This window comes from Mobula birostris, chromosome 10 (genome assembly GCF_030028105.1).
Source record: "Mobula birostris isolate sMobBir1 chromosome 10, sMobBir1.hap1, whole genome shotgun sequence".
Taxonomy (NCBI): Eukaryota; Metazoa; Chordata; class Chondrichthyes; order Myliobatiformes; family Myliobatidae; genus Mobula; species Mobula birostris.
This window is the reverse complement of record NC_092379.1, coordinates 133,121,864-133,137,753: the sequence shown is the minus strand read 5'-3', so window position 1 is coordinate 133,137,753 and position 15,890 is coordinate 133,121,864. Positions and strand designations below refer to the sequence as shown.

The 15,890-nt window shown below is 43.1% G+C and overlaps 1 protein-coding gene across 1 annotated transcript in view; it reads right to left on the bottom strand.

Moving 5' to 3' along the window:
* npas2 (neuronal PAS domain protein 2) overlaps positions 1 to 15,890 on the bottom strand; it is a 97,197-nt gene that overhangs the window by 46,053 nt on the left and 35,254 nt on the right. Inside the window, exons 10-11 of the mRNA XM_072269775.1 lie at positions 14,295 to 14,377; positions 8,268 to 8,374 (exon numbers count right to left, since the gene is read on the bottom strand). Coding sequence (XP_072125876.1) covers positions 8,268 to 8,374; positions 14,295 to 14,377 — 190 coding nt within the window. The remainder of the gene's footprint in view (positions 1 to 8,267; positions 8,375 to 14,294; positions 14,378 to 15,890) is intronic.

Sequence of the window (15,890 nt, the reverse complement as noted above, 5' to 3'; positions counted from 1 at the left end):
TGGACAACATTCCATACATCATAAATACAAAATAATCTGCAGATGCTGTAGAAGATCAAAGCAACACTTTCAGTACGCTGGAGGAACTCAGCAGGTTGGGCAGCATCAGTTAGAAACGATGAGTCGAAGTTTCGGGCCGGAACCCTTCGTCAGGACTGAAGAATGAAAGATGGGGAAGGATTTGAAGAATACTTGTAGCTTCAGTTGAAAGACCAGTAATTTGAAAGACAAAGAGGTGGGGGAGGGGACGCATTGACGTCATAGCCCTTGAAAACAATGGGTGGTAGAAGAAGGAGGCGGAACCATGAGGGAGCTGGGGGAGGGGGTAGAGTGAAATAGGGAAGGGAGGGGGAGGGAATTACCAGAAGTTGGAGAATTCTATGTTCATACCAAGGGGCTGGAGACTACCTAGACAGTATATGAGGTGTTGCTCCTCCAACCCGAGTCCCATACACCATCAATCTACAGGCCATGACACTCAGGAACTTGGGCTATATTATTTTCTTATTGTGACTGTATGTTTTCCTGCTATCATAATTATATATGCTATATGTGCCTAGTGTTGTGTGTGACTGTTGGTACTGTATTTTGCACCTTGGCCACCTAGGACCACTGTTTCGTTCGGCTGTATTCATGTGTATGGTTGAATGACAATTAAACTTGAACTTGAGATGAATCTCTGTCCATCCTTGCTCATTTATCTGTGTCAGCTTGTGCTCCTCAAGAACGTCCCCTTTCTCTCCATAAGAACATGATAAATAGGAGTAGAATCAGGCCATTCGGCCCATCAAGTCTGCTTTGCCATTTGATCAGGGTTAATGTATTTCATATCTAGCCTTGAAGTGGATGGGCTACAGCAGCAGACGACCACTCCAAGCAACACTCACAACACGCTGGAGGAACTCAGCAGGTTGGGCAGCATCCGTGGAAAAGATCGGTCGACGTTTCGGGCCGGAACCCTTCGTCAGGACTGAAGAGGGAAGGGGAAGAGGCCCTATAAAGAAGGTGGGGGAAGGGTGGGAAGGAGAAGGCTGGTGGGTTCCAGGTGAAAAACCAGTAAGGGGAAAGATAAAGGGGTGGGGGAGGGGAGGCAGGGAGGGGATAGGCAGGAAAGGTGAAGAAAGAATAGGGGAAAACACAATGGGTAGTAGAAGGAGGCGGAAACAAGAGGGAGGTGGTAGGCAGCTGGGGGAGGGGGCAGAGTGACATAAGGATAGAGACAGGGAGGGTGAGTGAATTACCGGAAGTTGGAGAATTCCCAAGTTCCATTCCTGTGCCTAATAAAGTGGCCACTGAGTGTACATCAAAAAAATCAAACAAGTCAGAGTGGATAGAAGAAATAAAGAAGCTCGTCAACTGCCTTCAGTTCATTTAGCACTTCTCTCGACACAAGGAAATCTCTTCGACAAAGCTCAGTTCAGAAGCTCACTAACCGGTTCCTGTGGGGCAGATCCACGGAAGGGGAAGGAGTGAGTCAGCAAGTGCTTGCTTCCTTCTCCCCCGTGGTCACACACATTGATTTCCAATAAGGAGAGATGAAAATGGGCTGTGATATTCTGAAGAGCCGAAACTCTTCCTTCAGTTAGTCCTGTCGAAGGGTCGCGGCCTGAAACGTCGACTGCACCTCTTCCTAGAGATGCTGCCTGGCCTGCTGCGTTCACCAGCAACTTTGATGTGTGTTGCGATATTTTGAGCAAACTTAAGAACACAAGAACAGCGGGGGACATCTAGGTTGTTAAGACAGTTCCACCCTTCAAGATTCAAGATTGCATAATGTCATTTTCCAGTGCAAAGGAGATAAAATGTTTGTTTCTCTGGATCCAATGCAGCATTAAAAAACAATAAGATAAAGAACACAATAATAATAAAAATAACACAATAAAGATAGCTTAAGTGTTTAGATGTGGGCATGTGGCCAAGTGGTTAAGGCATTCGACTAGCGATCTGAAGGTCATGAGTTCGAGCCCCAGCCGAGGGAACGTGTTGTGTCCTTGAGCAAGGCACTTAATCACACATTGCTCTGTGACGACACTGGTGCCAAGCTGTATGGGTCCTAATGCCCTTCCCTTGGACAACATTGGTCTCGTGGAGAGAGGAGACTTGCAGCATGGGCAACTGCTGGTCTTCCATATAACCTTGCCCAGGCCTGTGCCCTGGAGGGTGAAGACTTTCCAGGCACAGATCCATGGTCTTGCAAGACTAACGGATGCCTTTACTTTAAGATAGCTTATATACATAGATTCATTGTATATTCAAAAAGTGATGCTAAGTCCAGGAGTGTCTGTACATAAGATGATTGACAGGAAATGATAAAGTAGTGGTGGAGGGGGGTGTTGAAAGGTGGGTTTAGTGGGTGGTGTTAATCAGCCTTACTGCTTGGGGAAAGTCACTGTGTTTCAGTCAGGTAGTTGTGGCGTGGATGCTACGTAGTCTCCTCCCTGTTAGTTCTGCTAATAGAGTCATTAAGTCCCATGTAGAATCTAGATTCTAGATGAATCTTATTTGCCATCACATGTACTGAAGCCTTCTCTGCCCTAGTGATTTAAGTGTTCTTCTAGGTCATGGGCTCCCTCAGTTAATGGTAAGGATCCATGGCCTAAAAAACGTCCAAAGACATACTGATTGATAGGTTAATTGGACATTGCAAATTGTCCCAGGATTAGACTAAGATTAAATCAGAGGTTACTGGACTGTATGGTCGGAAGGGCCTATTCTGAGCTGTGTGCCAATAAATAAATAATCCCGCAGCGGAAAATCTTTCTGAGCTTTATAACATGATCAGATTTTATTGATGCATTAATAGTTAATTAAAATATTAATACTTCTGTGTAAGCCCTAACAGCAGTCCCACTCTTTTCCCCTCTCCTATCTGGCAGCAGATACAAAAGCCTGAAAGTATTTACCACCAGGCTCAAAGACAACGTCAATCATTCTCTATATGGTCCCTAGTATGATGAGAAGGACTCTCGACCTCACAATCTATCTTGTTATGGTATTGCACCTTATTGTCTGTCTGCACTCTGTAAAAATTTATTCTGTTTTGGTTATTATTTTCCCTTATATCCCTCATGCACTGTGGTAATGAAATGATCTGTATGGATGGTGTGCAAAACAAAGATTATCACTGTATCTCAGTATACGTGAGAATAGTAAACAAGTTCACACAAAACCTCTGATTAAGCAGTTAAACCAAAGGCTGATAGATGCAGCCGTAAGATTCAGATTCAAAGTCAGATTTATTTATCACGTGTACTTCATGGAAAATGAATCTCAGGGTTGTAGATGGTGACATATATGTACTTTGATAATAAATTTACTCTGAACTTTGAAACATTGAGTGAAATGCATCATTGGCATCAACAAGCAGCACACCACGGGAGGCATGGAAACTGCAGCCAAGAAAGGGTTAAAATGTGTGCCTACTGAATAGAGCAAACAATTTGTACAGCCTTATGCTGCGGGCAATAAGTCAAGATGATAAGCTGACAAAGGAAATATGTAGATGTATTGCAGCCATCCAGGCTGAACACGGCCCTTGAAAGCCTAACTGGTGAACAGCCTTTCCATTCAAGACTGGGAACCATGGTTACTGATCCTAGCAAGACAAGATAAAGATGCAAACAGAGGAATCTAGAGAAACTTTTAATATTGGACAGTTAGTTTCATAGTTCTCAAGTATTATTGGCCTTTAACATATGGATTTAACTGGCTATTAATGCCTGAAATACGTTTTATGTTTGGTTCCAATATACAAATAATGGGATTCAGATTTGCACAGAGTTTCTAATGGATCAGTATTTGTTTCCAACTGGTCAATCTCTGTATAAAAATGACATTTCTTTGTTCTAATATCAGAGCAGTATGGTGACAGGGACCAGACTCTTCTCCTAATGCACAAGTAAATGAAATCTGATTAAGGAATGAGTGCAAGTTGTCAGAATCCAGTTAGCCAGCGATGACACTGGGGGCAGTCTGTAAGTGTCGCCACCAACGTAATATGTCCATAATGCTCGGCAGAACAACACAGATCACAACAAGCAACAAAACTATAATGGCAAAACAAGTCCCGTTCCTCCCTCCCTCCCAACCAACCAACCAGCTGCACATAGGATCGTAAAAGGAAGGCATTTAGCTGAAAATACAGGAGAATTTTGTGCATTTGTCTCTAATTGGATATTACAGCCATTACTTGTCTTATGAAAGGGCTATGCTCCCACAGAGCATTTGGCCAAGTGGAATTCCGTAAATGAAATGAATGGACACAGCTCATCATGAGAATGTTAGCCCAGTAATCTTACATGCATCATTATGAGATATGGAGGTTGCAAGGTGTCAGACCGTAAGATCCTACAGAGGACAGTTAAAACTGCTGAGAGGGTCACCAGGGTCTCGCTCCCCTGTTATTTGTGACATTTACTGGGCGTGTTGCATACAAAGGGCCCAAAGCATTGTTGGGGATCCCACCACCCATCCCACAATCTCTTTGACCCACTAGTATCAGGACGAAGGCACAAGCCTAGGAATGTCAGATCGTCTAACAGCTTCTTCCCCCAGACTGTGAGATTAATGAATACCTTGCCATCAGCAAATCTCATCACTCGGTCATCGTGTTGTTTACTGTATACTGTACTGTTTACCTGTGCTGCACACATTTTGAATTATATTTTATTAACTTATTTATGGCAATATTTTGGTTGATGTATGATATAGGAGGAACCTTGTTTTGTTTGTATATGTGTGCAATCAGATGACAATAAACTTGAACTTGTACATGGGGAAAATGACACACAGTTCATCACACCAATAAATAGATTCGTAAATCTGTTTTGCCAATAAACAGTTAATGACATTGCAGCTAAAAATATCCTTAAATTGATTGCTTATAAGTTGATAGATTATTAGGGTTGCTAATGACGGGATATGTATCGGTTAACTACAAGTACATGGTTCCTAGACAGGGCGGTGAGGAAGGCTTTAGTCACATCAGCCTTCATGAGTCAGGGCATTGAGTAAGGAAGTGGAGACTTTATGTTGTATTTAAACATATAGATAAGAATTAGCTTTATTTGTCACATGTACATCAGAACATTGAAATACAGTATACGATGAACTGTGTTGTCAACAGTTCAAGGATATGCTGGGTACAACCTGCAAGTGTTACCATGCTTAAAGTGACAACATAGCATGCCCACAACTTACTAACCCTAACCTACGTCTTTGGAATGTGCAATGAAACTAGAGCATGCACATGGTCACAGGGAGAATGTACAGGCAGTGGTGGGAATCGGCTCTGGGTGCTGACCCTGTGGGAGTGTAACACTAACTGCTATGCTGCCCTGTCAATTTTACAATGGATTTGTACAAGACGTTTGTGAGGCTGTACTTGGACTATGGTGTTCAGTTATGGTCATCTGCTATAGGGAAAATGTTATCACGCTGTAAAGATTGCAGAGGAGATTTACGAGGAGGCTGTGGGCACTCAGAGGGACTGAGTTATGAAAAGAGGTTCAGCAGGTTGGAACTTTTCCCATTGGAGCATAGGAGAATGAAAAATGATCTTATACAGATGTATGAAATCATGAGGGGTGTGAAAAGGGACAATGCATATAATCTTCATTCCAGGGTGGGGGAATAATGAACTAGTGGCCACATGTTGAACTGAGAGGGGAGAGATTTAATAGGAGTGTGAGGGATATTATATGGAATGGGCTGTCAGAGGAAATGGTTGAAATAAGCACAGTAATAACACACAAAAGGTACTCGGACAGGTCGATACACAGGAAGGGTTTAGAAAGATAACAAGATTAGCTTTATTTGTCACACTTCCATCGAAACATAGAGTGAAATGCATCTTCTACGTCAATGCCAACATGGTCCGAGGAGGTGCTGAAGGAGCCTGCAAGCGTCACCACGCTTCGGACACCAACATAGCATGCCCACAACTTACTAACCCCAACTCATATGCCTTTGGAGTGTGGGAGGAAACCAGAGCACCTGGAGGAAACCCATGTGGTCACAGGGAGAACGAACAAACTCCTTAAAGGCAATGACACAAGTTGAACCCCGACTGGTGGTCTCAGCACCCTAATAGAGAGGCACTAACTACTAAGCTACCATGCTTCCCCTCGCATATGTGCCAATTGCAAAAAAATGGGACTGGCTTAGAAGAGTACCTTGGTAAGTATGGACTATCCTCTTGACCTGAACCTTCCCGACCAGCTTCATGTGCTGGACTTGGATGATGGAACTGATGATGTTATAGCTAAGTATTGTAGATAGTCTGAAGATAGGTTGGGGCAGGTTGTGCTGAGGAACAAATGAGTCTGCAGAAAGACTTAAACAAAGTGGGAGAATTGGCAAAGAAGTGGCAGATGGAATACAGTGTACAGAAGTGTATGGTCATGCATTTTGGTAGAAGAAATAAAAGCTTAGACTATTTTCTAAACGGGAAGTAAATTCAAAAAATCTGAGGTTCAAAGGGACCTGGGGGTCCTACTGCAGGATTCCCTAAAGGTTAACTTGTGGGTTGAGTCGGTGGTAAGGAAGGCAAATGCAACATTAGCATTCATTTTGAGAGGACTAGAATATAGAAGCAAGGATGTATTGCTCAGGCTTTATAAGGCATTGGTCAGACTGCTCTTGGAATAGCGTGAGCACTTTTGGTCCCCTTATCTAAAAAAAAAGATGTGCTGGCTTTGGAGAGGGTCCAGAGGAATTTCACAAGAATGATCACAGGAATGAAAGGGTTAACACACATATTGCATTTGTTAGTTCTGTGGCTGTACTCATTGGAGTTTAGAAAAATGAGACGGGGTGGGGGATTGAATATTGAAAGGCCTGAATAAAGTGGATGTAGACAAGATGTTTCCTACAGAGCAGGAATCTAGGATCAATCAGCACAGCCTCACAATAGAGGGATGTCCATTTAGAACAGAGATAAAGAGAAATTTCTTTAGCAAGAGGATGACAAATCTGTGGAATTCATTGCCACAGACAGCTGCGGAGGCCAAGTAATTGGTAATATTGTTAGGTTCTTGATTAGTCAGGGTGTCAAAGGTTATAGGGAGAAGGTAGGGGAGACTGGAGTTGAGAGAGATAATATATCAGCCTTAATGGAATAGTGGACAGACTTGATGGGCCGAATAGCCTAGTTCTGCTTCTATGTCTTGTGGTCTCACGGACTTTGGTCTTGCTAAAGTCCATATTGATAACGTCCATATCTTTCCTTCGTTAACCTGTGTGATAACATCTTCGAAAAGTTCTATAAGGTTGGTTAGTTTCTATATGGTTGGTTCAGTTGGGCTAAGGGGCCTGTTTCTGTGCTCTGTGACTCTATTGCTCTTGCAGCTAGTAGAGCCGTTGCCTCATACCTCCAAGTAACCTTGGTTCAATTCCGATCTTCGGTACTGTCTTTGTGGAGTACGCATTTTCTTACTGCTCTTCTCGCCTTATACTTACGACAGTGATGAAGAGTACAGCTCCAACACCATATTTAAGTTTGCTGATGACACCACTGTTTGTTGGCCAAATTAAAGGTTGTGACAAATTGGCATATCGGAGGGAGATTGAAAATCTGGTTGAATGGTGCCACAACAACTTCTCACTCAGTGTCAGCAAAACCAAGAGCCTATTATCGACAGCTGGAGGAAGAAACCGGAGGTCCATGAGCCAGCCCTCATTCGGAGACTGGAGTTGTAGTTGGCTGGTAACATTAAATTCCTCGGCATTTTCATTTCAGAGGAACTGTCCTGGGACCAGCTGATAACTGCCATTACAAAGAAGCCACAGCAACACCTCTACTTTCTTGGAAGTTTGCACAGATTAAGCGAAACCTTTGACAGCCTTCTATAGATGCACAATGGAAAGTATCCTGACCGGTTGCAACACCAATGCTATGGTTTAGGTTCATCAGGACATCTGGTCTCGGTCCACGTCCCAAAGCTGTGTAGGCCACCAAGTTAAATGGCCTCATAAATAGATCCTAGTGTGTAGGTGATCGGGTTTACCTGGCAGCAGTTGGTGAGAAGCTGGGGAAAATAGGTTGTTGGGAAATGATTGGGTGCATGAGATTGCTCAGTGAGCTGGCACCCTCTGAATGGGCCAAAATAGCCCCCTTCTACGAGAGTGAATCGTGTGTGACTAGGAAAGGAACCATGCACCTGTCACCTTACAGGTTGTAGAGGCTGTGTTGTCACCACAGCTGACTTATTTCTGTCACTGTCCCTCTAGCCTGCCCCCGAGCTATGCCAATATAAATGGTCACCTACGGTGTTCATGGCACCTTGCTAGAAGTCCCAGGTCGTCAACATGGTAGTAATCATAGCCAGACGTCCCCAGCACTTCGAATGGGAGGTAACCTATAATAGGAGGAGCCCTGATAAAGAAAAGGAAGGGATATCAATATTGTTAGTTCTGGAATGTTGCGCTATCAGTTTCTGGAATCTTCATTCACAGTACATGGAACAGCAACAAACAAAGTGAAGATAGCCAATAGATTTCACCTGGATGATGGAGGATTTCTCAATCACCATTTACTCAAATATCTGTTCAATTTCCCTTCATATTCCCACACTATACTTGCACTGAATGCTATACTGGCCAGAGCAGAGATAGTATATTTACACAGAGTATAGGTGCTTGGACCACATTGCCGGGGTAGTGGTAGAGGAGGATGATGATGATGATTTCTGCTGTTCTGTTTTGTTGCTATTGTTGCGTTCTTGTTGTTCCGCTGAACATTGTGGGCATGTTATGTTGGTGCCAGAATGTGTGGTGACATTTCTGGGCTGGCTCAAGCACATCATTGGGTTGTCTTGGTTGTTAACACGAACACACTTCACTGTATGTTTCGATATACACGTGAGAAATAGATTCATCTGAATGTGATATATTAGGGACATTTACGAGGCTCATAGATAGGCTTGTGGATGTAGGGAAATGCAGGGTTATAGGCCATGTAGGAGGGAAGGGTTAGTTTGATCATGGAGTGATCAAGCTCAACACAACACTGTGGGCCGAAGTGTCCATACTGTGCTGGACTGTTCTACGTACATTCAAAAGCAGAGTGAGCAGAATGGATGTGTGGGGTGTGCCTTGTGTGTCACCTGTGTTTGGAGCCTGTAAGGAGCTTCAACGCAAGGTTCACACTGACCTCACCTGACATTTGTTACATTTCTACAGCTGGCAGTCAGTACCTCAACCTGTAATCTGACCCACTTGCACACACACCCCACTCTCCTTCAGAATGGCTTGAGGTCGCGAAAATCACTGTGTGAATGAAAGTATTCCCTTTTGAAGACAGTAATCTAATATAACCGAGACATTTCACAATTACTGCATGTACATCTAAAAACTGGGAAGACATTACACTCAATAGATACACCCGGAGGACATCTGTTCAAGATCGAGCTGCGCTACTTGAGATGATCTCCACTCTGCCACACAGAACAAGTGGCAGCCACAAAAGGAGAGGCTGAACAACTAAAAGACCCGACCACTCACCATGGTCACTGCTTACTCTTGCCCACACTGCGTCAGAATATGTGGATCCTGAATCATACCTGAGGACCCAACAATTGACAGCTCCTTAAGAGAACATCATACTCGACTAGAGTGAGTGATTGTACTACCGTATGTGTGATGGGGACAATTGCAGACAGCTTCAGTTTGCAACAGAAGGCTAATTCATTTCTTGCTGATGTATGTTACAAGTGACTACTTTGCAAAAAATACTTCAGTTGCCATAAAGGGCTTCACAGACACTGAGGTAATGAAAGGGGTTAGTCGTTCTGAGGGTTAGCAATGTGGACTGATGGCTCTCTTCGCTACTAAAATCCTCCCACGAGATGCATCATTTGTTAGTTCATATGCCCTTTATGAAATGAATCATTGTTCGACTTGAGCCTCCCTGGCTGGGGAACGCACAGGTCAATGGATGGTAGCACAGAGCTGCCCTTTCTGATTGCACGAGCATTTCCATTCTTCAAGCACCTTCCCTTCAGGTTTGTCAGACTAATTTTCCTGAATAAAGTCCAACTATTTTGATGGGCTGCCCAAGTGGATCAAGCATGGTGCAGGGGCAGCAGCCCTGATCTGAACATGCGACTGACCTTTGCTGCAAACAATCATTTCAGAAGCGGGGTTTATATCTGGGCTCACGTCACTTGGATTTTGCCAGGTTTTACAGGCAGTTTAGGACATAGAACACAAAATATTGCAACACAGTACAGGCCCTTTGGCCGACTAGTTAACCCACTCTAAGATCAATCTAACCCTTCCCTGCTACATCCTTGTGCCTATCCAAGAGTTTCATAAATGCCCCGAATATTTTTAAAAATTTTTTTTATGTATTTAGACTGCATAGGGCCTTCCAGCCCATCAAGCCCACACCACCCAACAACCCACATATTTAACTGTAGATTAATTACAGGACATTTTACAATAAGCAATTAACCTACTTTGATATCCAAATGCCTCTGATATTTTATCAGAGTATACGGTATATCTTTGGAATATGGGAGGAAACTGGAGCACCTGGAAGAAACCCACACGTTCACAGGGAGGAACTTCCAAACTCCTTACCGATGGCATCGGAACTGAACTCTGATCTCCCTCAATTCGAACTCTAATAGTGTCGTGCTAATCGCTACTCTATTGTGGCGCCCCCTGGTGGCACGTTCCCTGCACCCACCTCTGCGTAAAAAAACTTACCTCTGACATCCCCCTCTACTTCCCTCCAAATACCTTAAAATTATAAGATGATAAGACCATAGTACCATACGATATAGGAGCAGAATTCGGCCATTTGGCCCATCCAATCTGCTCCACCATTTCATCACGGCTGATCCAATTTTCCTCTCAGCCCCAATCTCCTGCATCCTCCCCATATCCCTTCGTGCCCTGACCACTCAAGAATCTATCAAACTCTGCCCTATATGTTCCCAATGAATTGGCCCTCACAGCCGCCTGTGGCAACGAATTCCACAGATTCACCACTCTGTCAATTATGCCCTCTCGTATCAGCCATTTCTGCCCTGGGAAAAAGCCTCTGGCTGTCCACTTGAGCTAGGCCTCTTATATCTTGTACATGTCTATCATTCACCTTTCATCCTCCTTTGTTCCAAAGCAAAAAGCCCGTGCTCACTCAACCTATCCTCATAAGACAATTGCACCTGGAATTCTCGGGCAAACACGAAGTCTCAGTTGTTCTACTGACTTCTGGAGATGAATTCATTATTTCTTTAATATTTTTTAAATGTTTTCAGATTAATATCAAGTTTATATATTAAGTTGTTCTTTGAACTCTCTCTCTCTATATATATATATATATATATATATATAATATATATATACATTCTGATAAAATATATATATATATATAGAAAAAAGATGATAGTTTTGATAGATAGTATTTGTCAAAGATGCTCAGAGGAGTTGTAAAGGCATGTTTTGTATTGGCCTGCCGTCTTCCCCATTTTGTTTCTCGAGGCCCAAACGTCACAGAAATTCTCACTGTCTGCTTTCAGGTCAAAACACGGAAGCAAGGTTGACCGCATAGATCTGGAATGGGAATGTGAGCGGCAATTGTGGGCAGAGTACTCTTCCTGGCAAAGTCTTGGCCAAGATGTCAGTGTTCCCACCTTGTGGTACAAGAATCTGTCCGACTGTCAAGTAGGAATCATATTTTCATCTCATTTTACTCAGACACTTCCATGTAGAAAATGCACAGTAGTGTAATGGTACTAGTGACCCAGGTTCAATTCCTGCCACTGTCAGTAAGGAGTTTGTACGTTCTCCCCCTGACTGCGAGGCTTTCCTCTGGGTGCTCCAAGTTCCTTTCACAGTCCAAAGACATATCATTTGGTAGGTTAATTGGTCATTGTAACTTGACCAGTGATTAGGCTAGGGTTAAATTAGGGGTTGTGGGATGGCATGGCTTGAAGGCCAGAAGGGCCTGTTCCACGATATATCTTAATAAATAAATAAATACATAACTGACACGCATCACCCCGCAGCTCACCTATTTAACACTAGCATAATCATCATCATTTTGAGCCATGTCACATGTCATGGGTGATCAGGGTCTATTGTTCTTGACAAATTCTACAGAATTGGTTTGCCAATGTCTTCTTCTGGGCAATGCCTTTATAAGATGAAAGAACCCAGCCATTATCAATATTCTTCAGAGACCGTCTGCCTGGCGTTAGTGGTCGCTTAACTGGGACGTGTGATATACACCAGGTACTCATACGACCATCCACTACCTGCTCCCATGGCTTCATGTGACCCTAATTGTTGGGGGGGGGGGCTAAGCAGTTGCTACACTTTGCCCAAGGGTGAGTTGTAGGCTAGGAAGGAAGGAGCGCCTTACACCTACTTTGTATCTCCACACCACCACCCATTAGCCAAAGCACAGAATAATTTACACTGACCAATTAACCTCCTAGTCTGAATCAGAATCAGGTTTATTATCACTGGCACGGGACATGAAATTTGTTAATTTAGCAGCAGCAGTTCAATGCAATACATAATCTAGCGGAGAAGAAAAAAAAACAAGTAAATCAATTGCATATATTGAATAGATTAAAAAACGTGCATAAATTTACTGTATATTAAGAGAAAAGTGAGGTTGTATCGAAAGATTCAATGTCCATTTAGGAATCCGATGGCAGAGGGGAAGAAGCTGTTCCTGAATCGCTGAGTGTGTGCCTTCAGGCTTCTGTACCTCCCACCTGATGGTAACAGTGAGAAAAGGCCATGGCCTGGGTGCTTGCAGGCCTTTAATAATGGACGCTGCCTTGGGATAATCGGGACATCCTTGGACTGAGAGAGAATGCAGAGTACCCGAGGAAACCCGTGCGGTCATGGGGAGAATGTACAAACTCCTTACCGATGGCACGGGAGTTGAAGTACACACTTTGACGCCCCAAGCTGTAATAGGCTTGCACCAACCACCATGTTATCTGGGCACCCATATTGAGCCACCCTCTAGTGCTGACGCTTGAAGCTCCTCATATCTTCTGATCCACAAAGTTTTAGGAAAATCCTGGCCACTGAACTTTCCCTTGCTCTCCAATATTTTGCAGGTAATGTCTTAATTAATTCTCTAAGATTATACTCTAGTCCACCACCCAACCATCTTCCTGTCACCTGGCTTCACTGATTGCCTGCCGATTTGTACTCCTTCCCCTGCTCCCTTGTTCTGATTTTGGCTGCTTTTCCCTTCCGTTCCAATCTTACTGAAGGGTTTCAGCCTGAAATAATGACTGTTCATTCCTCTTCACAGATGCTGTCTGACCCAATGATTTCCTCCTGCATTTTGTGTCTGTTGCTCTGGATTTCCAGCATCTGTAAAATCTCTTGTGATCAAGAAGAAATACAGGTCAGGTCTACCCACCCCATAAACTTCCCCTTCTTCACATTCTGATGGAAGGTCACCAATCAGGAATACTATCTCCATTTCACCCTCCACAAACTCCACCTGACCTGAAGAGGTCTTCCAGTAGATACTGGGTCAAGAGTGGATATTGGACAACTGAAAAATTACGCTGGAGAGGTAGTACCAGGGAACAAAGAAATGGTGGATCAACTTAATAGGTATTTTGTGTCAGTCTTCTCTGTGGATACCTGAGGTCGATAGGTTCTTGATTAGTCAGGGCATTGAAGAATATGGGGAGAAGGCAGGAGAATGAATTTGAGGGGTATAATAAATCAGCCATGATTGAATGGTGGAGCAGACTTGATGGGCTGAATGGCCTCATTATGCTTCTATATTTTATGGTTTTATGCTCTTATACCTGTATGCATTCTTCTTTCCTCTCTATCTCTTTCTCCTATGGTTCAGAAAACAGAAACTTTACTGTTTACCTGCACATTTTCAGTAGCTTTTACACTTCATTCTGCATTCTTATTGTTTTCCCTTATTCTAACTCGCTGTACACTAGAATGATTTGATCTTCATGAACAGTACACAAGACAAGCTTTTCACTGTGCCTTGTACATGAGACAATAATAAACCAATACCAATATTGACTCTCCCCACTACCAAAACACAGTGACTGCAGTATGAACCATCTACAAACACAAAACATTTAATTAGCTCCATACATTTGTACCTTCATTTATTCCTTGGCAAATATTTATTCGTTTCTTACGAGTACTTAATCCACATACTCCCTTCTACTGATTGTGACTGAAATGAGCAGTGGAACCTTAAGTTTGAGCATATGGCCAGCACAATATTGTTCACTCAGAGGGACATTAGGTAACAGATGTGAATAGTTGTGTTGCATTACCTGTGATCCAGAAACAGAAATTTCCACTCTAAGCTATGCCGGGATGTAAATTCTTCACATGGCTCCTCAACATTGCACAATTCCTGCATGACAACAAGAATATCCAAAGTCAGAAATGATTGCCTCCAAGCAAAGGAGCACCATGACGATGAATTTTCTGCCGTTCACGAGACGAGTGTTTACTATGGTGAAGATCTGCAAATTTTACTTTCAAGAAATTTAAAACTTTTCAGAAGATTTGATGATTAGAATGTAAAGAGCAGAAGTTTTAGTGTTGTCACATGTACTGAGGTACAGTGGAAAACATTTTTTTTTGAGAAATGGCATGGTTACAGGCTTTAGTGGCCCATCAAGGCTGTGTTGCCCAAGGATACCCAAGTGACCAATTAACCTACTAACCTATAGGAATATGGGAGGAAATGTGCGAAGAAACTGGAGTACCCAGAGGAAACTCACTCGATCGTGGGCAAACCATACAAATTCCTTACAGCGGCAGAATTGATCCCAGGTCACCGCATTGTAATAGTTACACCAGCCACTATGCTACCGTGCTGCCCCATTTTAATCTCCACATCAGTACATTAAGGTAATACAAGGGGAAAGCAACAACAGAATGCAGAGTAAAGTGTTACAGTTACAGAGAGAGGGCATTGCAGGCAGACAATAACATGCTACCATAGCAACGTAGTCTGTGAGATCGAGAGTCCATCTCATCATACTAGCCTTACAGCAATAGGATAGAATTTGTCCTTGAGCCTGGTGGTAGGAGCTTGCAGATGTTTGTATCTTCTTGCAGACGGGAGTGTAGAGAAGAGAGAATGTCAGGGGTGTGAGGTGTATTTGATTATGTTATGTTAGATATATTGTCAGCATGGTGGGTAAATAACTGGACTAGTATCCCAAGGCCTGTCTCAGGAGATACAAATCCTTGTACATGCCTCTAGCTGTAATTTTTCCAATGAAATTACAGTATTTCTGTTTTTGCACTTTTTAAAGTCTATTCAATATACATAATTGATTTATTTGTTTATTATTTTTTATTTTATTTTTTTTTTTTTTCTGTGCTAGATTATGTATTGCATTGATGTTCTACGAGTCTGTGGTGGCCAGTGCGATCATGTTTGCTGTTGTGTGCTGGGGCAGCAGGCTGAGGGCGGCAGACACCAACAGAATCAACAAACTCATTCGTAAGGCCAGTGACGTTGTGGGGATGGAACTGGACTCTCTGACAGTGGTGTCTGAAAAGAGGATGCTGTCCAAGTTGCATGCCATCTTGGACAATATCTCCCATCCACTACATAATGTACTGGGTGGGCACAGGAGTACATTCAGCCAGAGACTCATTCCACCGAGATGCAACACAGAACGTCATAGGAAGTCATTCCTGCCTGTGGCCATCAAACTTTACAACTCCTCCCTTGGAGGGTCAGACACCCTGAGCCAATAGGCTGGTCCTGGACTTATTTCCATCTGGCATAATTTACATATTATTATTTAATTATTTATGGTTTTATATTGCTATATTTATACTCTACAAAGCTCTATTTCCCATCGGCCAGTCACCTAAGATATCTCTGTTCCTTGCACATAGTAATT